The following is a 24,617-nucleotide window of genomic DNA, read 5'->3' as shown; positions in this document are numbered from 1 at the left end:
GCACTTCCCGCGCGCCAATCGCGGCCGCCGGAAGTGTGCGTGCCCCCCCCCTTCGCTCCGCGGAGCACCCCGGGCTCCCGGCCGCGCGAACCCCGACCCCCTGTCGTTTAGTAGCCCGTGTCCTGGTCCCGAGAGGAGTCTGGCCCTGTGCTGGAAACCGGAGCCTAGGACGAAAGCGACGTCGGGGATGGCTCGGCCCCGGCGCGCCTGGAATTGCCTTCCGTACAGCAACATGGCCGCGCCCATGGACTAGGACAGCGAGGCTTATCTTTGGCTCCACCAGGACCAGGTTTAAGAGGAGTGCGTTTCCGTGGGGGGAGAGTCTGGCGGCGGTGAGGGGAACTGTGGAGGGTGGTGGTGCTCTGCTGGCCAGACCCTAGGAGGAGTCTGAAGGATAATGAAGCCGCTGCCGGGTCCTCCCAGCGCTGTGGGTCCCCGAAGGACAACCGCAAGCAGGCGTTTGGAGTTCCCGGACCGTGGAGGAAGTTCTTGGGGCGAAAGTTTGCCCCAGAGCGGTTGTGCCATTAGCTAGGATTGTAGTTTGCAGGCTTAGCAGCCTTTCTGAGTTTCAGTGTGTTTTTGTTTTTTTTTTGTGTGTGTGTGTTTTTTTCCCTCTACCCATCACAGTGTCTTCCCCGGCTCACGTCACGTCACGGGAGGGGGGGAGACCAAAACCGCAGGTATCACGACCAGGACCCCCGTCACTAACAATAACAGTCAGCTGATGCGTTACCCGTTGTTATGTTTCAGGCTCAGTGAGCAGCAAGCAGCTCATCCGGAGTATCTCATTCAGGTCCCTAAACCCATGACGATAGAACTTCAAATTGATGACTGTGGTCGGGCGTTGTGGTGGCGAACGCCTTTAACGTCATCACTCGGGAGGCAGAGAGAAAGAGAGAGAGAGGGAGGGAGGGAGGGAGGGAAGGAAGGAAGGAAGGAAGGAAGGAAGGAAGGAAGGAAGGAAGGAAGGAAGGAAGGGAAGGAAGAGCGGGGGTGGGGGGGTGGGGGGTGTTGTTTCTGATTTCCAGACCAGCCGGGTTTACAGAGTGAGTACCCGGACAGCCACAACAACATACTAAGACACTATCTCAAAAACCAACCAACGAAACAAAAGCCAACAAAACCCCCAACCAAACAAAAGAATAACTTTGAAGCTCAGTGAAATCAGGTAATTTAGCCTGAAAGTGTCCATACACCTTTAATGCCAGCACTGGAGGCGGAGATAGGCAGATCTCTGTGAATCTGCTGAATTTAAGACCGGACTGGCCTCCATGGGAGAATCCCAGGCCAACCAGGGCTACATTGTAAGACCCGGTCTTTAAAAGTTGAAGAACAAAGACTAGGCCACAGTCAATTGCATAAGAAATTTGACTATAAATGCTATGCTTATTATTAGTTATGTATTTCACTTATTCCTTCTTCGGTTCCCTCTTAAAGTTTCCACTACATTATAATTAGATAAGCTACATCCAGAACTGCAAAAACACATTTTAAAGGAAGATAAAGTAGTTCTGAAAAACCTAGTTACTAGAGTGTGGCTCAAGTAGATTGTAGATCTAGATTTTTAATCTTGAAGTCCTGACCTAGTAAAGGATAACTCTTGTTGAAATTCTGTGGCCCTCTCTAGATAGGTTTATGCCATTTAAGAAGTCAAATTCTTGTAGGTAATTAACTATTCTTTGACTCCACAGGACATCACCTGTTAAGGATTTAGTGGCTTCAATATTTGGATGATGTGGACTATGCTGCAATCCAAGGACCAAAACAGGACCATGGAGGGTCACAGAAGAAAGGAGCATCAAACTGGGAATCCAGATCCATCACTCTAAAAGCATCTTTGACCAAATCGGCCGAAAAATTTGAACAACCAACTCTAAAATTAAAAGACATTTGAAGTATTGCATTTTCCCTCACAGGTGCTATGTACATGCCCACTTTGTATGTTTGCATATCAAACCTACTTGTGTGTGCGAAGGACATCATTACTGAAATATAGGACATTTAGAACCTGATTAAAATTTTTTTTTGTTATTGTTGTTGTCTGTTTTTAGTTGTTGTAGCACTGGGTATCAAACCCAGCACCCCCTACACGGAGCTACGCTCCCAACCTTAGTTCTGATTCTTGAGTCTCAGTTCTTTTATTTTTTAATTTTTTTTAAAAGAGAATGTCTGTGGTGCACCATTTGCCACCTGGGTGGTTGCTGGATCATCTTTCTTTCATTAACAAGGTGAACTATCAACTTCGACAGCATGAAGAGCCTTCCTGCAGTAAAAATAAGACGACGTCTTCTGTCTACCCCGACTCTCTTCAGATGGATGCCGTGTCTCCTTTTGGAGCTCCTGCTCCTGGCTTTGCTCCTGACTCTGCTAATTTGCCGGGCAGTGAGGATGAGGATGAGGATGAGGATGGGGGAAGTTGTGAAACGACTACCCAAAAATATGTTTTCCGACCTGAGCTATTTAATGTCACCAAACCCTACATAACTTCAGCCGGTCACAAAGAATGCCAACAAAGTAACAAAAACGAGAATTCAGTGACTGGTAAAGAACAGGAAGTCTCCATTTCCATTGGGAAGGTAGGAAGTTTTAAGGTTATTTATTTTTTAAATCCCACTGTCTCGGGCATTTTCCCATTTTCTAAGTATAAAGAATTAACAATGCAGAAGGTGTTAGCATGCCCAAGAGCAATTTTTATTTATTTATTTATTTTGTTGAGTCAGGGTCTTTTGGGCTGCCTTCCAACTCACTGTGTGGCTGAGGAAGACAGACTTCTTAGCCTCCATTTCCCAAGCGCCGGGGTTATAAGCCTTTGCCATCACCTACCTTTAATTTTATTTCCTAACATTCCGGAACAACACATTGCATGTTTCAGGAAGTAAGAAGAGGCCTGGGGAGATAGCAGGGAAAGGTGCTTGCTGTTGAACCTCATGGCCTGAGTTTTGGTCACGAGGGCCCACTTGGTTAGAAGGAGAGAACCGACTCCCACAAATTGTCCTCTAACTTCCACATGGGTGTCGTTCCTAAGCGACTTTCTCCCCAATGCACAATGAATGATTGGATAGATAAATGTAAACAAAACAAAACAAAACAAAACAGTGTAGATAATGGGCTTAGAAGTAAAACTGTCTATAAAAGAAACAAAACTCTTTGTGTGTAGCCTGGTATTGGAACACAGTCCAAATAATGGAGTCATGTGATGAGACTTCTAAGTGCTTGTGAGAAAACACCCACAAGACAAGAGTCTTGTTGTCTTCGTTTATTCAGAAATATGAAATTGTTCTTAGGATGTGCTGTTTGCCCCTCCCAGGTGTAGTAAATAGGAGTGAGTTTTCTTCAGATCATTCACTAAAACTGGCTATTGTTATTTGTTTATCTGCCTCCATGGAAAAATAATATGTTTTTGCCATGTGCAGCTTGTCCTTACGATTGTACACTTTACTCGGATGACTCTTATTAACCTCAGAGTATAAATTGTCTGATGCTCTGAATGAAGTTGGCTATTGCACGAGACTTTAGTCTGCTTCAGTTTCAGGCTCCACTCTCCCAGGTCTCACTGCCAATAAGAGTGCTAAACAGTATTAAATGATTTTACACCTGTTTTAGGGTTAAAATTTTCTATGCAAAATTCCCAAGCAGTCATTACGTTTTTTTTTAAAAGGGAATTTTAAAGGCCCGTCTTTTGGGCAATAGGCTCATGTACTAAAAGTTTGAGAGAAGGGTGATTCTTTTCAAAAGAATCCTAGTTTCCTAGTGATGAAAGTAGGAAAGCTACGTTGGAAAATGCATGTTTATGAGATACTTGTGTTTGAGTATATACTTAGTAGGGGCAGTTTTCCAAAAGTTTGAGTCTGGTGCAGTGGTACTCAGCTGTAACTTCAGTACTTCAGAGGTGAAGGTAGGAGTACAAGGTCATCCTTGGCTGCATACTGAGCTCGTGGTTAGTTAGCTTGGCTGTGAGAGATCTCCCCAGAACAAAACAAAAAACTCCAATAAATGACTTGTGATTGTGCTACACAGGATTAAACAGCAGGTCTTTCCTGCTGCCGTGTGGACCCTTGGCCCTGGGGGTTGAACTGAGGTCAGGCCCAGCAGCAAGGGCTTTAATCTTGGATGTGTTTCTTGAGTCCAGAGGTGACTATACAAACCACATTCAGATATTGTCATGTTAGTGATAGGAATGAGTGTCTGTTCATTCAGCAAACATGTTAGCTGTTTTAAGATAACACAGTGCCTGTACCTATTGTACTTTATAATTGGTTAAGCAATTAGGGAAGCATATTAAGAACTTGAGTATGGAAGTTGGTAGTAGTAACCCCTTCCACTTTTGAAGGTGCCTGGAATGAAGTTTTTAATATTCTTGTGGTTTTTTCCCTCCCTTGGACATGTTTTTCTTTTTCAACAAGTATGTACTGATTCATTTACATGTGAAGCATAAGGAAAGAAAAATCTCAGATATGTTGCTAATTCACATTTTAGCTTGGGTAAAGTTTTTGTTGTTGTTGTAAATGAGACAAGGTCTTACTGTAGTTTGTGCTGTCTTGGAACCCCTCTGTATAGACCAGGCTGTTTTAAACTCATGGCTCTGTCTCTGCCTCTGGAGTACTGTGATGATAGGCACTTGCCACAAATTTCTCATTTTAATGTGAAAAGTACAGATGAGCACATGTAATGAATTCTGTCATGATGACGTTTGTCTGATTTTTGATATGCAAATACAAATTGCATAATTAGCCTCATCTCAAATCCTCTTATGTATTTAGCCAACAGCTCTTTTAGCCCGTTAAGAATTTGATGCTGTGTTAATAGCACGTCAGCGGCGAAAAGAAGTTACAGTTCTCTGTTCCTGTCTCACAGTCTCTGTTGCATGTCATAGTCAGGGGCAGAGTACTGCGAGTATTGGTGTGTCTGTAACCGTCAGACCAACCCTAAAGATCTTCAGACATTCGTATTTATTTATTTATTTTGTATGTGTAGGTGCACGTGTGGTGTGGTGTACATCTGTAGGTCAGAGGACACTTTCAGAAACTGTCTCTGTCCTTACTCAATGGTGGATCCTAGAAATTTGAATCTAGGTTTTGGGTTTAGTGATAAATGTCTTCTTGGCAGCCTTCTAAATACCTTTTCAAAACATACTAAAATTCTTTTTTTTTTTTTTTTTTTTTGGAGAGGCATCTTGCTATGCTGCCAAGCTAGTTTTGAACTTGATCCTCCTGTCCATCTGACCACTGGGATTACAGTTATCTAGCATAGCACTATACCTGGCACTTCTTTCTTTTGTCCCCTTTTAAATCTTTTTTTGGAACAGGGTCCAGATAGCCCAGGCAGACTTTGCAATTAATTTCCTTTAAAAATAATTATTGATGGCCGGGCGGTGGTGGCGCACGCCTTTAATCCCAGCACTAAGGAGGCAGAGACAGGCAGATCTCTGTGAGTTCGAGGCCAGGCTGGACCGACAGCCTCCAAAATAATACAGAGAAACCCTGTCTCGTAAAAACCAAAAAAAAAAAAATTATTGATTTAATGCATATGAGTATTTAGTGTGTGTGTGTGTGTGTATTTCTGTGCACCATGTGTATATTTGCAGAGACCAAGAGAGGGCGTCAGATCCATGGCAGCTGGAGTTATAGATGGTTTTGAGCCACCATGTGGGTGCTGGGAATCAAACCTGGGTCTTTTGTAAGAGCAGCCAGTGCTCTTGAGCACTGGTCCTTCCCTTCAGCTCCAGATATTCTCTGACAGCCTATAGATGGTTCATGTTCAGAAAGGAAGAAAGTGGAGAATAGTTGTACCTAATGCATATAAACTGATCGTTAACTGTGGCAACAAACTGCCTATGAAGAGTTACAGTTCCTTCATAGTCCATGGGCACGTGTACCTTTTGCACTGATTTTGATCTCAATGGAACTTCTTAACTTAAAAAAAATGGAATATTTAAGAAAATGTAGTACAAAAAAATGTCAACTTTGTGATAGACTGCAGCATTATTTTTTTTCTTGTCACCTTCTTTAGAAGCGTAAAAGATGTGTGGCTTTCAATCAAGGTGAATTGGATGCCATGGAATATCATACAAAGGTAGGTATAAAATATTAATTGATCATGTAGGAAGATTAGTATGAATAGCTTAAAAGTGAACAAAATGTATCTTAGAAGTAAAGCAATTGTTTTGGTCAGAATTAGAATCTAAATGATTTGCTTCTTGTCAGTAATGAACAGTTTAAGCCAATTTTTATTAACACTACATATCTTGTTAGTTTAAGTATTTGATGAATTAATCTTGTGCTAGTGGTTAAGTATACTGAGAATGTTGCAGTGTTTTTACTCTGGGATGTTTTCTCTCGTGTTGAATTTAGGTTCAACAATAAATGGCTGAATACAGACTGTTATTTAACTTTATATATGTAGATATGACATGAAGGATTATTTAAGGATAGAAAGGGGACCAGTGATGGGTGGAAGAAAGATGGGAAGAGTAGAATGAGGCTGTCTTATATATGAATTCATTATAATAAAGGAAATCAGCATGATACTGTACTTTTGCAGAGTCAAAAGTCTGCACGATTTGTATTTTCAGTATTGGGAATGATGTGAGGATGGGATATATAACATGGCAAATTATGGAAATAATGCTGACAGTTTATGGTAGAAAAAAAAAACCCTGAAAACGATAAGAAATCTCTCAAAAGATTCAACACAAGAATAGTATACTATAGCAATAGATGATAGATTGTAGTGTACTATAGCAATAGATGATAGATTGTAGTGTACTATAGCAATAGATTGTGGGAACACCAGACCTTGAGCAGAGACCCACTTCCCCTTCTGCCTGGGAGTAGGCAGCTGTAAGACAATGTTTAGTAAAAACATGTTTACTAAAAACGATACAATAAGTTCCTGGCCACTTCCCCTTCTGCCTGGGAATAGGCAGCTGTAAGACAATAACATGTTTACTAAAAACGATACAATAAGTTCCTGGGAAAGGCCTTCCCACGGAAACCGCCCTGACCTCGACCTTGTCCAGAGACTAACCGCACCTTCAAAAACCCACACACATCCACCTCTGGGGTCAGAGCAGAACCAGCGAGGGTAGAGGAGAGAGCAGAAGCTTCTCTGGTGGGAGCTTTTCTTAGGAGGTTTTCTTAAACCTTTTTGGAGCCTGTTTAAAGTTCTCTTTATATCATTAAACGAGTCTCTGTGTTTTCAATACCCGACACCCTCCACACGTTCTCGGACACAGGCCGCGCAGCAGACGTGACAATAGATGATAGATTGTAGTGTACTATAGCAATAGAAGATAGATTATAGTATACTATAGCAATAGAAGATAGATTGCTGCATGGAGGTAATCTTCCGAGTGACAGCTCCCATGATCATATTTTGACTTCTTGTATTATGATGAGTTGCTGATTTTTTTTTTTGAACGAATTGTTTTAGTTAGCTTAGAAAGTAATGAGGCTCATCATGACATTTTCATACAAATGTGTCATTGTACTTTGCTTATATTCTATGCCCACTACCTCCCGAGTAGTTCCCATTCTTCCTTCATGGTGCATAAATACACACAGAGTTAAATAATGATATACACACATATATCATCAAATCTACATTCTGGATGGGAGAAGACATTTTTTTTTGTTCCCCTTCCCCTTAATTATCTTGGTTTGAATATTTGGTAGATATTGTCATACTGCTACTATGGAAGTCATAGAATAGTTAGATTATACACTGAATTCTTCTTCTCCCCAGAAACTACCATCTTGTTTTCATAGCTGCTGTACAATTTTTTTTATTTCCACCAACAGTGCATAAAGGTTCCAATTTTTCCACTTTTTTCACCAAAACATTCTATTTCGCTTTTAATTGCCATCCTAATGGGTATGGAATGGGATCTCGTTGTGATTCTGTGTATCTTGATATTTTACATTTTTACTTTCATTGTGAGAAAAACATTTTCTAATCTCTCTTGTGATCTCATCTTTGACCTGTATGAATTATTTAGAAGAGAACTATCTCATTTGCATTTGGGGTTGATTTTAGTATCATTTTATTCTTTATTTCTAACTTAAATCCTTTGTGGTGTAAGAATAGATTCTAGTTTGTTGAGATTTGTTTCATTGCCCAGCATATGAATTATCTTTGAGATTGTACTGGGGGGGGCTGATGATTATGTTCTGTAACTGTTGGCTATAGTGCTCCTATGTGTAGCATTCAGGAACGTCTCTGTCTGCAGAATTTGTGTTACTTGTTCTACCCCGTAAAATGATTTTAAAACCAGTATCCTTTTAATGTACTTTAAACATTTTTTTTTTTTAAACAGATCAGAGACCTGATTTTGGATGGATCTACACAGTTAATCCAAGAAGGTCTCAAAAGTGGTTTTCTTTATCCACTTGTTGGGAAACAGGATGGAAATTGTGGTCGCATCACTTTACCCCTCGATGCTTGCAATTTGTCAGAATTATGTGAGATGGCAAAGCATTTGCCGTCCTTGAGTGAAAGGGAGCTTCAGACACTACGTTTGACGGAAGATGATATGTCTATTACAGAGCTGGATCTATCATCACAGGTCATTGAAAACGACTCCAGCTTTTCCAAAATGATTACTTTAATGGGACAGAAATACCTGCTACCACCCAAAAGCAGCTTTCTTTTGTCCGACATTTCTTGTATGCAGCCACTTCTCAACTGTAAGTAGTTTTTATGTTTTAGAAAAAGATAGTTTTTCTGTCATTTCAGAAGTTAAGAGTATGAACTTTGAAAGCCGGGCGTTGGTGGCATGTGCCTTTAATCCTAGCACTCGGGAGGCAGAGGCAGGTGGATCTCTGTGAGTTTGAGGCCAGCCTGGTCTATAGAGTGAGTTCCAGGACAGCCTCCAAAAACAACACAGAGAAACCCTGTCTCGAAAAACCAGAAAACAAAACAAAACAAAACAAAAAACCAATGATGAAGCTTCTGACTGCTTGTGGATGGACCATCCTCCACAGGGTGGGTGCTCTCCATGGTGAGTCCTCTGTTATTGTTCAAATACTGCAGTCCTCATGGTTGGTCACTCTGTCATGTGTTTAGACGCTCCTAATTTTATTTTATTCTAGGGATTACCAACCCTGTTGGGCTAGGGCCCACCTGAATGAGCTCATTTCAGTTTAATTTTTCCTTTCAGGCCCTGGTTTTCAAATGCACTCTTATTCTGAGGGATCAGAGGCACTTTAGCATATCACTCTGGGGAAACGGGTATGATTCACCCCAGTATAGCCCTCTAATTGATCTCTTAGCTTTCCTTCAACAATCTGTTCTTCAGACCTGAGCAAGGGCTTGTTGGTTCAGAGATTTCTAGTGGTGTCTCAGCCCTCTGAGTAAAAGCCAAGCCCTTAGCATCTTCTCGAGGGCCCTGTACTGTCTACCCTTTCTCTCTTACCTGCTCTTCATCTCGTTCTCATTGTCTGTACCTTCCCTGCACCCCCCTCAAGCCCTGAAGCCCCACTATCCTCGGCTCTGGTGTTTTTGTTTTGTTTTTTGTTTTGTTTTTTTTTTGAGACAGGGTTTCTTTGTATTGTTTTGGAGCCTTTTTTGGAACTCACTTGGTAGACCAGGCTGGTCTTGAACTCACAGAGATCCACCTGCCTCTGCCTCCCGAGTGCTGGGATTAAAGGTGCACGCCACCAACGCCCAGCTAACATTCTTTTAAGAAAAAGAAATGTTAAGGACAAACATCATGCAAAAGTATATGTTTTCCTATTGGGAGGTGGATTAACCCATCTGTGTTTTACACAACCAAGAACTTTTGCAGCAGTGTCCAGGAGTTTCCCTGGGGATTTTGTTGTTGTTGTTGTTATTGTCTTGTTTTGTTTACTACTCCTGGGGCTGGAGAGATAGATGATTCAGTAGTTAAGAACACTGTATGGTTTTCAGACAGTCTGGGTTCCATCCCCAGGACACACAACTATAACTCTAGTTTCAGGAAATCTGATGCCCTCTTCTGGCCTCTTGAGGGCGTCAGACATACATGTGGTATATAGACAAACATGCAGGCAAGACACTTTGCACATAAAATAAGATAAAGAGATTTTTTAAAAGACAAAAACTATTCCTATGCAGTTTTGTCATGAATAAAAATGCTCAAAACTCTTTTCAACCACTGGATTTACACTCATCTTAATTTCAAGATGCCTTAAGAAATATAAAATTACCTCAGCTAAGAAATTTGATTTGGAAATACTATCTCTCACTGGCCAAGATCTCCCTTATTTTGGTATTACAAAGGCCAATTATTAAGACTATTATAATAGCTATTGCTTAAGCCTTAACTATTTCTGTGAGACAATTGTATCAGGTTTTTAGCTTAGTGATACATGTTGTTAATAAATTATAATTTATCCTAAGGAATGTGGTAGGTAAAAAGTGGTAATGTAATCTAGTTGAATTTAATCTGTTATTAGGATATTTTATAGCAATATTTTAAGTTATAAGCAACTGCAGCTTATAATACTTTACTATTGAAAACTTTTTAATATTTAGTGTCCTTGATCTCTTCTGATTAGTTCTGGTTTGAAGGCTTTTTGTCAGATATTAAAATAGCTATACCTGCTTACTTCTTGGTCCATTTGATTGGAATACCTTTTTCCAATCTTTTAACTTGATGTGGTGTCCATCCTTGATGTTAAGGTGCATTTCTTGGATACAGCAGATGTTTGGATTCTATTTTTGTATCCATTGTTAGTCTGTGTCTTATTATTGGGAAACTGAGGCCACCCATGTAGAGAGAGATCAATGAGCAGTGTTGTTGATTCCTGTTATTGTGTTCTTGTGGTGGTGGTGGTGGTGTGTATGTGTGTATGTGGGTGTGTTTTTCTTGTTAGGATTATTTATTTCTTGAGTTTCCTTTGGTGCATCCCTCTGTCCTTATTTTAATTCGTATTCTTTAGATCACTTACAAGCCTGTACATTTATCAAAATATATCCATGTTCTATAATTGGTGGGGAAGGAATATCTCTTCCTTAGAATACATTCTAGTTACTTAATATGAATGGAATAATGGATCCAAGAAATTTCCATTTGACAGATGTCATAGTAATCACTGAATGGCAAAGTAGTGGGTGAGAAGAGGATGTTCTCATGCTTTTAAAGTGTCTCGGCACAAGGTAATCGTTTATGAGCAAGAGAAGCTGGACAGACCAGCACACGGTACTTTAACAGAGTGACAGTGTGACACAGTTTGACAGCCTGAGTCACCTGCTTCTCTGGTATAGTGTGCCAGAAATAGAGGATCTAAATTTAGTGATGAGGAAATACCAAATCCAAGTTAGGGACATCTTGAAATAATCTGAAATAGGAGATGTGATAACTGAAAGCAAAATATGATTCTGATTTTTGGCCTGAATTTTAAAAAAAAGAAGAAAGAATTTTGTGGTAACTGGAGTTTTCTTATGGTTGCCATATTAGCTATAAAACTGAAATTTCAAAATAAAAAGTTAGCAAAAGAGCAACTTAAAAAGTACATAGGGCCAGGAGGACCATTAATTGAGGCCATTGGACTTGTAAGGGGATTGTCAAGTTGTTAGTACCCAGCTCAGTGGACTGTAACCATCCATAGATGACTCTGTGAAAGTCAATGTGCACAACTGCAATTGCTGTTATCTCAAAGGTCCATAGTTGCAGTATCTGAATAAGTTCCATAAGCTCTTGCTGTATCCCATTGTATTTGTGTCTACAGTGAAAATCCTTCCCTGGGCTGGGTCTAGCTCAGCTATACAGCTTGCTGAACACACCCAAGGTCCCGGGTTCAAAAAGCTGTACTTTACTTTTGGAATATCTTAATTTCTTATTATCATTGTGTATTTCTGTGATGTGTGTAGAGATCAGAGGACAGTTTTGTGGACTCTTTTCTCCTCTTCCATCCTATGTGGGTTCGAGATCCAGTTCAGATCAGCAGGTTTGGTGGCCTTTACCTGCAGAGAACTTGCTGGTCCCTCTTTAGAACTTTTTGTCTTAATTTCATTTTTAGTCGTGTGTGTGTGTGTGTGTGTGTGTGTGTGTGTGTGTGTGTGTGTGTGCGCGCGCGTGGGTGCACGCACACGCTTTTTATCTTTGAAGGATTCTGGGGATTTGGTTCAGAGCTTGCTTATGAGAGTGTGGGCTTCCCCTCAATCACAGTGTTTAGCTCTTTTCTTTTTTTTTCAAGACAGGGTTTCTCTGTATTGTTTTGGAGGCTGTCCTGGAACTCGCTCTGTAGACCAGGCTGACCTCGAACTCACAGAGATCTGCCTGCCTCTGCCTCCCGAGTGCTGGGATTAAAGGCATGCGCCACCAACGCCTGGGTGTGTTTAGCTCTTGAACTCATCACATACAGAGGATGTTTTTTGAAATTATGCCTTTGATTTCAGGTAGTAAGACATTTGATGTCATTGTGATTGATCCACCATGGCAGAACAAATCGGTTAAAAGAAGTAACAGGTACGTGGGAACGATTCATCTGCTAGATTGCATTCTGGAAGCCGCAGCCCTTTGTGCATTCTAGTTTAGTATACTACAAACATGACAGCATTATCTGAGCTACCAAGAATGCTTTCATCAAAACATAATTTCCGTAATTCTAGATACTTGAACTGGAACTGATATATCTGCGAAACAGTGTCTGCAGCTGCCACCGAGGCCTGTACCATTCAAGGTTTTCTCAGCAACACTGAGGTCTATCCTTTTACCTTTTTCCCTGTCACATTCGAAAACTCAGACGTGTGCCGTGCCTGTAGTTTACAGCAGTGGGCTGGGAGCAAATCATTGAGTTCACAAATTTGTTTGTATTTTCAGGTTATGTCATTGTAGAGGATAAGCTTAGGTAGCTACTGGGCTGGCATTTACCTTTACTAACATCTTTGTAACTCAAAGAAACTTTCTTTCCCCCATACTTGAGGTGACTGCTTTCAGTTTCTTCTCATACTTCAGTTTCCCAGATACAACAATTCCTGTTTTGCAATAAACTCAGACTGAAGTCCTTCCTCTCAACAATCTTTAGCTTTCTTTGAGATAATTTTCTAAGTTGTAAGAGTATAGATATCTATGTTTGTATCTACATCTATATCTCTATATGTCTGTATTTTTCAGAACCACTTGAGAATGAAATAAGAGAAAGTTACTCTTAAGAATTTGAACAAATCAGAGGTGCTGTTATATCTTCATAATGCCATTATTAAGTAGATAACTAATATAAATATACATATATACATATATATGTATGAATATATACACATATTAGCAAATTGGTTAAAAGAAATAACAGGTACATGGGAATGGTTCATCTGTTAGATTGTATTCTGGAAGCCGCAGTCTAATATAAAATTAATATAAAACTCCAATGGACACGTTAGTGTCGCCTCTGAGTTTATTCAGGTTTCACCAGGTGTCCCAGAAAGTCTTTGTAGCACACAGACAGTTGATCATGTTCTCCACTGATGTGTGTGTCTCCCATTTCCTGTGACTCCTCATAACTGTGACTGTAATAACATTTAGTAAGTTTTATGAAATTTTCTGACAGACTGTTGAGTCTGATGTGATTTTAGAGAATTATAGTTGGTTTTAAAAGTGGGGTCAGAGCCGGGCGTTGGTGGTGCACGCCTTTAATCCCAGCACTCGGGAGGCAGAGGCAGGCGGATCTCTGTGAGTTCGAGGCCAGGCTGGACCGACAGCCTCCAAAACAGAGAAACACTGTCTCGTAAAACCAAAAAAAAAAAAAAAAAAAAAAGTGGGGTCAGTTGTGAAGACTGTAAACTCTGTTGTTTGACTAGCTCTGGGAATACACGTTGGTTTTTGTGGACACTTATCCAGGTATAAAGTTGCTGTACCTTGTGATGAGCCCATCTTCAAAAATTTAAGGCACCACCAAGCAATTTTCCATAGCAGCTAAATCACGTTACATCTTTTCCAAGAATGTTTGTGACATTTCCTCATCTTTACCAATCCTGGTTATTTGTAATTCTAATTATAACTATGTTACTATGAAGTGATATCTTATAGTTTTGATCTGTGTTTCTCTAAAGACCAACCATACCTATCAGTTTTTCATGTTCTTATCAGTTCTTTTATGTTCTATAGAAAAGCTATGTATATTTTAAGGTTGCGTCTTTATATATTTTGGATACTAGATTCTTATCAGATTAGCAGATCTTTTATCTTTTTTTGTTTGCTTTTCTCAGAGTTATGTAAAGCATGAAGTTTGATTTTTGTTGTTGTTATTTTGTGTTTTTGAGACAGGGACACAGGGTTTCTCTGTGTAGCCTTGGCTGTCCTCACAGAGATCCTTCTGCTTCTGCCTCCCCAATGCTGGGATTAAAGGCACACACCACCACTCCCAGCAGTTTATAATTTTTTTTTGAGACAGGGTTTCTTTTATTGTTTTGGAGCTTGTCCTGGAACTTACTCTGTAGACCAGGCTGGCCTTGAATTCACAGAGATCCACCTGCCTCTGCCTCTCGAGTGCTGGGATTAAAGGCGTGTGCCACCAATGCCCGGGTAGTTTGTAATTTTTAAATGTTGCTTATGATTTTAGTGTTGTATTTAGGAAGTTTTTGCCAGGCTAGGCATGGTGGTGCACACCTTTAATCCTAGCACTTGGGAGGCAGAGGCTGGCAGATCTCTATGTCTTTGAGACCAGCCTGGTCTACATAACAAGTTCCAGGCCAGCCAAGGGTACACAGTGAGACCCTGCCTTAGAAAAACCAAGAAAAAATTTTTCTTTTGACATAAAACAAAGGGAGGAGGGTAGGGAAGGTAGTAGAACACATGTAATATGAAAGTTGAAAAAAGTGGACTAGGAGTGGAAGGATACAAGTCAGGGGGCAGGGAGTGGAGGGAGAGGATTCCAGAAGGAGGATCAACTAAAACCTAGCATGTGTGAAAGTTCCGTAACAAATCCTTCTTGTATTCTAGTTAAAAAGATGCGTGAAGATGTACATCACCTTTGAGAAGTAGGTACTTTTGCATAATTAGCACTGTAAGGCATAAGGGTTCACAGCCTTTGGAAATTGCTCAGTGATTTCTGAGTTTAGAGGTACCAGAGGGAGTGTGAATATTTCCTCACCTCCAAACACTCCACGTTTAAGTTAAGGCAGTCAGGAATCCGCAGCTATTGAAAACATGTCACTGCAGAGTTTTGACCTAATACTTTTTCTACCGTGACAAAATAGTTTCTGAAAACCATCCCTGTGAGAATGGGAAGGCCAGCGTTTGGGGGGTGTGATGGTCAGCGTGGCAGAAAAGTTTGCCAGCGATTCCTGACCCCCTTTAAAGTAGTTGCTTTACATCAGAACCGATGCCTGTGCCTGCCCCTTGGGAGACTCCTTGTTTTTTACTGATGAGTAAGTAGAGTGGTAGAAGCTTCTTTGGCATCGACAGGGGAATGAAACAAAGGAGAGGAAGTAGGGAGATTTAAGTCCCTGGCATCCCTGGCTTGGTTAGCAATGGGAGGAAACTGACAAAACCCCCGGTAGAAGCAGCATAAGGAAGGAGAGACAGGTTTTTGGCTCATGGTTTTAGGAATCTCCATCCATCACATTAGGAAAGGCACGGTCCCTGTTCACACTAGCAGGAGCATGTAGCAGCACACAGGAAGTAGGGAGCACTAGATGGCAACCCGTGGTGGGTGTAATCTTTGACAACCCCTGACACGCACACAATGATCTACTTCAGCCAGCAGTCTGCACCCCTAAGGCTCTCCAGTCTCCAGAACAGTACCACAATCCAGACTGAACACTCAACGCACGAGCCTATGGGAGACATGCCAGCTAAAACAATAACTGGGCCTGCAAGATGGCTTACTGGGAAAACACACTCACTGCCAAGCCTGATGACCTGAGTTTAGTTGCTGGAATTCACGTGATGGAAGGAAAGAGCTGACTTCCTCAAGTTGTTCTCTGGCCTTCACATATACTCTACAACAGATACAGGCCAATACAAACAAACAAACAAGTATGTTATCTTTTTAAAAAAATATTTATTTACAATGTATACAGTGTTCTGTCTGCATGCATGCCTGCAGGCCAGAAGAAGGCACCAGATTTCATTACAGATGGTTGTGAGCCACCATATGGTTTCTGGGAATTGAACTCAGGACCTCTGGAAGAACAACCAATACTCTCAACCTCTGAGGCATCTCACCAGCCCAATAAATGTTATCTTAAAAATCCTAATATGTCCTCTCTCCTTCCTCCTTTCTTCATCTCTTTCATTTCTCTGTCCCCATCTCTCCTCATTCCCTCCTTTTCTTTTCAAATTGCATAATCCAAGTATGGTGAACTGCCAGAGAGGATGAAAATGCAGAAGCAGGGGAATAATGATTGACATTTCAGGATGTTGGAATACAGGAATGAGGAGACAGAGTTGGAAGGATGAACCTCAGTAGACACTCATACGTTTCCCTGAAGAGAAGATGTGTTGAAGTAGATAAAGTATATAAGGAGGGAGGAGATAGTGTGGTAGTTGAAGAGACTTGGTGGCTTTTATTTTAACTAAAGTATGAGATAACCTCATATGCCGAGGGGAACAATGGACAAGGGGCCTGAGACAAGGGGCCTTTTATAACTAAGGGTAAATAAAAGGGTCTGCGACTGGTTTGAGGACTTGAGAATAGACGGAAAGCTTCAGTGGTCTTTTGCTGCATGTTTTCCTTCACCTCACTTATCTATATGAAGAAGTTGAATTGTATTGTGGCATTGGGTGTGTCTGTGGGCATACTTCAGGCATGGAGTGTGTGCTTTGCATGCACAGGGCCCTAGGTTCAGTCCCTGTTGGGTGCATGTATGTGCACATGCATACATGCACATGCGTGCACAATGACAAGGCCTAGGTTATGTCATTGGAATGGGTTATTGGAGGGTGAGTGCATACATTGTTTGTATAGGTGAATTAATACTTGTGTTCACATTGAAGTTGCCTGGGATAGTGTCAAGGCTTTCCTTGTTGAGGTAGAGGGATCTCAGAGCTTCAGCACACTAAATATTGAGACTGAGGACAAAATACGTTCAGTGAGGAAGGTTTGGGGCTAGTGTGGCTGGATAACAAAGAGAAGGGAGGTTTTGCAAAAGTCGATAGTCTAGAAGCAATAATGGGGACACTGGAATACCGACTTGCCATCTCCAGTTGTATGTGGGATGTTGGAGAAGGAATTGTATTTGTATATTTGTAGAGCAAAACAAGTGTCCTTCCTACAGTTAATGTCCTGGAGGCATGTGACAGTGGGCCTTTAAAAGGAGAGCATTTGGACTTGAGAGAAAATGGGAGGACAAGCAGGGTGGTAGATGGGCTTGAAACTGTAATGGGAAGGTGAGGTTAGGTGTGGTGATAGGAGATCTAGGGGCCAGTAGTGTGTGGCAGACACTTGCAGTGGGGCATGGGACCACACTGAACCAGCTGGCTTTCGCATCACCGGGCTCACAGCCAGTGCTTCTTTGTACCAAGAGATGTTACCATTTGGGTTACTGAGGCACTAGTTTTAAGTCTCACTCTGATGGGGCTCCTGTGAAACACATGGCGACACAATCCAGACAGTATTTGTTTAAGTCGGGATGGAAGAAGAAGTATATCACATGTGGGAAAATTGCCAAAATGTAAGTCACTTGAAAATAAATAAAAACAAAACAAAACAAAGGAAAACAAAACCTCTACAGCCTGGCAATTAAAAACTAGTAAAACAGAAAAAAAAAAAAATCATTGGTGCAGGTGTAATTGCCAGTGAATCCACCAGGTGTCAGCGTGACTCCATATTTACCACACATGAATAGCTCCTGGAACTTTGTTATCTGCGGGGTTGGTGCCCTACAGCTCTTTTCCCTGCTTATATTTCTTTCTTGAAGTTAATTTTCTCATATTTTTCCCATTCACTTTCAGGTACAGTTGTTTATCACCACAGCAGATAAAGCAAATTCCTGTCCCTAAGCTGGCCGCTGCTGACTGTCTTGTTGTTACTTGGGTGACCAACAGACAGAAGCACCTGTGTTTTGTGAAGGAGGAACTATATCCTTCATGGTCCGTGGAAGTCATTGCAGAATGGTACTGGGTAAAAGTGAGTTCGGAAGTTAGCTCGTGTGCTAATACAGTGTCACATTCCTTAGCTCACGGGAAGATACCGACCATTCTCACCGTGCCCACATCACTGGTGTCTTCATCAGGCTCTGATGAGAACTTTCTCTGCTCTGTGCCTGGACACCTACCTGTCTTCCTGTTCTCAAGGTGTCTGTCTGTCTATCCTGTGTCTTTGCAGCAGGGCCCCAAATGCTGGCCTTGGGAGATCAGGGAGAGATCAGAGTAAAGTTATGAAAAGCTCTAGTTTATTAAATAATTGTGTGTGTGTGTGTGTGTGTGTGAGAGAGAGAGAGAGAGAGAGAGAGAGAGAGAGACAGAGAGAGAGAGAGACAGAGAAACAGACAGAGAGACAGAGAGACAAAGAGACAGAGAGAGAGGAGGGAGAACACATGCGCGTACACCCATGCGATACCTGTACTTTAATGAACAAGCAAGAACTTTGGGACTGTCTTACCTTCACTGTCTTTTCCACACACCAACAGTTCCATTGCCCTGTGCATTACACATCTCCTCCCCCTGTTGATGGGGATGAGAGCAGAGAGTAGCAAGGCCACCATAGAGCGTATGAGAAGATTTGGGAACCAAGAACCTTTTGTTCTGTTTCTTTTTTTTTTCCCCCTTGAGACAGGGTCTCCTGTAATATACAGTGCCTTGAGGATGCCCTTGAACACATGTAACCATGTTTAGTTACCTTCTAGGCTTTCAGTCTCTTTCTCTATCTCTCTTTCTCTCTCTTTCTTTTGGTGGAAACTGTATAATGACAGTTAAAAAAAAAAAAGATTGGCTTTCCATGGTTCCTTCCTTTCAGATCACCCATTCAGGGGAGTTTGTGTTCCCATTGGATTCTCCACACAAAAAGCCTTATGAATGTCTTGTACTGGGGAGAGTTCGAGAAAAAACTACTTCAGCATTAAGGTGAGAAAAGTGATTTTTCAAAATTATATAACTATAGGCTTTTAAAATTAGTACAGTGATCACTGATTTTCCTTAATTTTTATACTTTTGAAATCTAAAAATGACCTGAAAAGTGTCATTTAGTTCTATATTAAGTAAAGTTTATATTAACTTCCGTTTTATCCAGAGTGTGAAAAATGACATTCTAAAAGTGTTTGAATTTTTAAATTGATTTCCCTCATTGATTCTATCTTTAAGTTTATTTATTAATAGAATGATTACTGTTCAAAAGAGGGAAAAATGATGCAACCGTAGCATATAGTTGAAAACCTCTTCTTAAGTAACATCTTGTTGCCCTGTTGTGCTGTAATTAGGAGCACAGATGTGCAAGTGTGCCCTGTCCCGGATCAGATGCTGATGGTCAGCGTGCCCTGCGTTCTTCACTCACACAAGCCACCGCTCGCTGGTACGTGTCTGTGAGACACCCAAAGGATTGAGTTTAGTACTTGAACGGTCTGTAGGTTTGTGAATTAGCTGTTTGTTCTAATACTCTGAGACGTAGAGAACTCATTGCAGAACTTGTCAAGTAGAGCGCATGCTGGTTCCCGTTACCTCAGCTGTCCTTCAGCCCCGTTTCTCAGCTCTTGTTTACCGCCTCCGCCCCGCCAGTAGCGTAGCCTTGGCGGATGAAGGCTGATGGGGCTTCGGAGGGTGTAATTCGCAGAGTGGCCTTGTTCTGTACTCAGGTTTAAGATTCAGACCCGGCAAATCCCTGGCTTGTCCTAAAGCCAGGAACCCTGCGTAACAGAAGAGATGTCTGGGACTCTCTGAACGTGGTGATTGTGTCTCCTGAAGGCAGGCTACCGTTGTGCAACATGGGAAGGCTTGCTGAGGCTGCCATTCCCTCAGGCCGGGATGCTCAGTGCTGTGCTCCTCACTCCCCGAACTGAGCAGCAAGGACTAGTGGGAGTGCTGGCCTCGGGCGGGCACTGGGTCGCACGTATGTGACTTCCGTCTGCTGCTCTGGCCGGTTACCTGCATCTTTTCCTTGCCACCCTTACCAGTGAGGACTGGTATCTAGCACTGCAGAGTGGTAAGAGTTGCTTTCGTTGCTTACAGTGTATTTAAAAGTCAATAAATGGCCAATTTTTTTTTTCAAGTGGAAGTTTAAAGACTTACTCATGGAAGTCCTTGAGAGCCTCAATTTGACACCACAGGTTTGTGTTTTAGATAACTTCTTCAGGAAGATAGTTTATTAATTTCATCGCTACTACTTAAAAGCTATGGCCTATTGTTTTTTTCTTTTGCAGAATAGAGTTCACATAAGAAAGTGAACTTAGGGGAGCTAGGGAGAGCACTCAGTGGGTCAGAGTGCTCGCTCAGCCAGCATGAGTTCAAGTCCCCAGGGTCCATGTAAAAAGACGGGCGTGGCTGTGTGTGCCTGCATCCCCATCCTTAGGGGCAGAGGCAGGTACTTCACAGAGCGCTCACTGGTCAGCCGGTTTACCGAGATGTTGTGCTTCTAGTCCAGTGAGAGAACGTGTCTCAAGGGAATGAGGCAGAGAGCCGTGACGGAGAACACCCACTCTGCCCTTGGCAAGCACACCCGGGTACTTACATGCCGAGTGCGTGTACCACACCGGTATAACACAGATGCACACCCAGGCACGCACAGCAAACAAAAGAAAGTGGACTCAGGACTTCTGTTACCTTGACTAACTTTGCAAAGGAGTCCTTGCAGTGCCTTTAATTTGAGGAACTCAGATGTGCTTGACCATTCTTTGTCTTAGAAGGATCCTCTGACACCTCACACTTGGGGCTGCATAAACGAGAGAGCAGTAGTTTGTGACCTAGGTGAAAGTGAACTCTACTGTTCCTTGAAAAAAATTTAACACCAGTTGTACTTTAAGGAAATAGTTTGTATACTTCAGCTTTGTTTCTCATTTGGTACATACCAAAGCTTAATTATAAGTCATTTGTTTTAGGGTTTATAGTTTGCTATAAAAGATTTACAAAGAAATATGACTCCTAGCTTTTTGTTCTGAAACGATTTTTAATCTATTTGCCATTTCATTTGAAACAGAGTAAAAATACATTTAAGGATTACCCTTAAGAGAAAAGATTTAAAGACAGTGACTTAAAATTAGTCTTGCCATGAATAGTCTATAACGTGCAGTTCTGCTGTACTGCCACTAGAGAGCAGCACAAGCGCATTTTAGAAATGAAAAATGTTTCAACTCAGAGTTGTATTTGTGGGGAAAATCTGAATGACTCAATATAGTTAATCTTCAAGCTTTGGCTACATAGTGATATGCATGAAGTGTTTGTAGTACGTTGTTTTTGAGCTCATATTAGTTTAGTGTATGTGTTTTGTCTATAGAGAGGTACAAATTAAAGCCATCAGAAAGTGACTCAAAGATTCACTGTGGTAAATTTCACAGTGAAATCATAACTCTGGGGGCGTGCATGATATATATACTTAGAACTTTTTCCTGTAAACCTTATTAAGCCGTGTTATGTATTCTCAGTACATGAACTGTTCTCTCTTTATTCAAAACCTTAAGATATGTCTTCTTAATTAAAAAATTATTTTATATGTGTGGGGGTTTTGTTTGAGTGTTTGTGCATCATATGCATCCCCGATGCCTGCAGAGGTCAGAAGAGGCCATTCAATCCCCTCAACTAGAGATACAGATGGTTGTGAACCACCATGTGGGTGCTGGGAATCAAATCCTGCTCCTCTGTGAGAGCAGCAAGCGGTATTTATCTTTTATTTAAAATAGATTCCCTTCTCATACAATACATCCGATCATAGTTTCCCCTCAACTCCTTCCAGTTCTTCTCCAACTCACTTCCCCGACAGATCCACTCCTCCTCAGCCTCTCATCAGAAAAGAATAGGCCTCCAACAGATAACAACCAAACACGACAAAATAAAATATAATAATGTAGAGCAAAACTATCACATTGCAGTCGGACATAGCAACCCAACAGGAGGAAAAGAGTCTCGAGAGCAGGCAAGCATTAGGGATCCCCGATTCACAGAGTTTCAGCAAGTGCTGTTAGCCGCTGAACCGTCTCTCCATCTTTGCCAAAAGACTTTGGAGCCTAAGTAAGACCACCATCTTGTATCACTGTACCTTAGCTTGTGTTAGCTTCTAGAAAATAGAAGAGGAAGTAGCACAATCTCACATCACTGTATCTCAACCCATGCTAACCTATAAGAAATAGGAGGGGGATCAGGGTCTTCTTTAGGTCTCTAGGGAAAGTTTTCTCTTTCAAGTTGTCCTGTGTTCAATTCCATCCTTTTGAAAGGAATAGAGTCTTTTATGTCAACATCTAGAAACATACCAAAGCCTAAATTTGAGTTAGTTCAATTTCAGGCAATAACAGCTTTTGATTTCTCTTTGATATTACTTTTGAGCTGGGTGTTGGTGGCACACGCCTTTAGCCCCAGCACTCGGAAGGCAGAGGCAGGTGGATCTCTGTGAGTTTGAGACCAGCCTGCTCTACAAGAGCAAGTTCCAGGACAGTCTTCCAAAGCTACACAGAGAAACCCTATCTTGAAAAAACAAAACAAAACAAAACAAATGAATATTATTCTCGGACAAAGAACAGTCTGAAACTCAAAATGTTTTTAGTACTAATGTAACTTTGTTAGTTATTTGAGTTTTGTATTATGTATTTTGCTCATATTCACTTCCTCTCTCTCCCCAACTCCTCCCAATCCACCCCTGCTATACTATATTTCTAACTTTACAGTTGTTATGTTTAAACCTTTCAATTATTCCCAAAGAAGCCACGAGGCTGTAGGTATAGCTTAGAGATGTGGTGCCTGTCTAGGCCCTGGGCTGGATCCTTACTTTCCAAGCAAAAAAGAAAAATCCTGCAGAAGCCTTGTTTGTTATTCTTAAAGTTTGACAGGCTTCTTCTAAGGCCAACCTAACATAGCAACTATGAACTGTACTCGGCTTGCTAAAGTTCTTTCTTCTTGGAACCATTTTTATATCAGATTCCTGTTATGTGGTTAGTAGAGCAACCAGAACATGATCAGGCTTAGAATGATTTAATTGTTTGTCTTCTAAGTGGACAAGTGCTTTTTAAAAATAAGTTGCCGTGGTTTTCCTTTCTTCCAGTCAGTGCGGACCACAGTTACTTAACTAATCTAAATGAAATGTCTTCTCTCCCAAAAAGATGATTTTTCAGTGTAGTAGTTATGAATATATAAATAAGGGCTCATTAACTGGAAATTGCATGGTGAAATTTAGGCAAAGAACTATAGTGAGGGAATAGACTTAGAACTTCCAAGTTTCAGCTATGAGGCTGTAGTTGCGACTTTTGTCTATGTACAACTCTTTGCTTAATTATTTCACTAAAGTATGTGCTAAAACTAGAGTTACAGTTTATCTTCATTTCCCAAGCATATTGTCTTTATACTGTTTTTAAATGCATGAATTGTATTTATTAAAAAAATGAAGTAAATTAATTCTCAGGAGAGGAGTGAGCAGTATTGGAAAACTGGAGAGTCAGGCACGTGGGCGTCAACACCCTTGTTTCTCATCTGCAAATGAAAAGCCGTAAATCAGAACTAGTGCAGGTTGCAGCGGGTGCAGCTTCCAAGCCTGCAGGCGTCTGCTCCTTTAGCAGAGCCGACCATGACATGCTTGACTCTAATTTGCTGTCTGTCTTAAAAACTGAAATATCTGCCTCTCCTGCCCTTCCCTGCTTTTAAAAAGGAAGCTGATTTCTTTCTTAATAATTGGCTTTTTTTCTTTTCTTTTTGTACAGAAGTATTGAAAGACTACATCAAACCAGGTGGGCAGTGTTTGGAATTGTTTGCTCGAAATTTACAGCCAGGTTGGATGAGTTGGGGCAACGAGGTCCTCAAGTTTCAGCACGTGGATTATTTCCTTGCTCTGCAGTCTGGACGCTGACTGTAAAAGTTGGGCTGTGTTTCCCCAGCTCCTTCAGACCCATTTGTCTTTGTACCAGTCAATGTGCTTAGAAATGTACACAGACTTTGTTTTTTCAACAAGTGACTATCCTTCCGGCAATTTTGAGATGAATTCTACTTCAGTTGCACTCATATCCCGCACCATTCCAGATTTTCTACGATTAAAGAGGTAAGCAGTTAGTGGAAAGACCTACCTCTGCTACAAGACGAATTTGGAAAGCATGTACTGTGGACTCCAGGTCATGAACTTGCCTATGGATATTGTTTATTTGGTGGTGTTAAAAAATAAATGGAAGCCTCATTCCAGAGTCAGAAAGTATTACCTGAGTCCAGATGTCTGCACGTGTTTAAACATCAGACACTCCAGCTCCTTTGGAGCCTGTGTCCTGGCAGCTCAGCTGGGAAGGGCCATGTGCTCTCCAGTCTCCCAATGTGCAGTTTCTGCCATGCTGCAGCCTCTGCTATATCAGAAAAAGTGCTGACCAGATAGTTGGTGTGTGCGTGTGCTGAACAGTTTCCACAGTTTGGGAATGTTTCCCTTGTATTTACGGTCACTGTTTAAGCACTCCTTTTTTTTGCCTTTTTCTAGAGGACAACTTAAAGATATTTCTTATAGGATGTCAAGAAATAAACACTGCTTATATATAGTTATGAAAAACTGTTTAGATTATAGATTTTATACAAATAAATATTTTTCTACCAA

At 41.3% G+C, this 24,617-nt stretch overlaps 1 protein-coding gene across 5 annotated transcripts; it reads left to right on the top strand.

Annotated features, from left to right (window-relative positions):
- The first annotated feature begins 37 nt into the window (after positions 1 to 37).
- On the top strand, positions 38 to 24,617 carry Mettl4 (methyltransferase like 4). 5 transcript variants are annotated; one of them, XM_040752825.1, is made up of 9 exons: positions 38 to 289; positions 1,692 to 2,576; positions 6,010 to 6,072; positions 8,315 to 8,684; positions 12,379 to 12,448; positions 17,873 to 18,047; positions 18,876 to 18,982; positions 19,336 to 19,427; positions 23,749 to 24,617. In XM_040752825.1, exons 2-9 carry the CDS (start codon positions 2,166 to 2,168, stop codon positions 23,892 to 23,894), a joined length of 1,434 nt encoding a protein of 477 aa, XP_040608759.1. In that variant the 5' UTR covers positions 38 to 289; positions 1,692 to 2,165; the 3' UTR covers positions 23,895 to 24,617. The 5 variants fall into 5 exon arrangements, with proteins under 5 accessions (XP_040608759.1, XP_040608757.1, XP_040608761.1 ...); XM_040752823.1 differs by having other exon boundaries at positions 38 to 300; XM_040752826.1 differs by lacking the exon at positions 38 to 289 and adding an exon at positions 318 to 680.

Source organism: Mesocricetus auratus, unplaced genomic scaffold, assembly GCF_017639785.1.
Source record: "Mesocricetus auratus isolate SY011 unplaced genomic scaffold, BCM_Maur_2.0 Super-Scaffold_100010, whole genome shotgun sequence".
In the NCBI taxonomy this organism is placed as follows: Eukaryota; Metazoa; Chordata; class Mammalia; order Rodentia; family Cricetidae; genus Mesocricetus; species Mesocricetus auratus.
The sequence above is the reverse complement of the archived record's forward strand: the minus strand, read 5'-3'. Positions and strand labels throughout refer to the sequence as shown.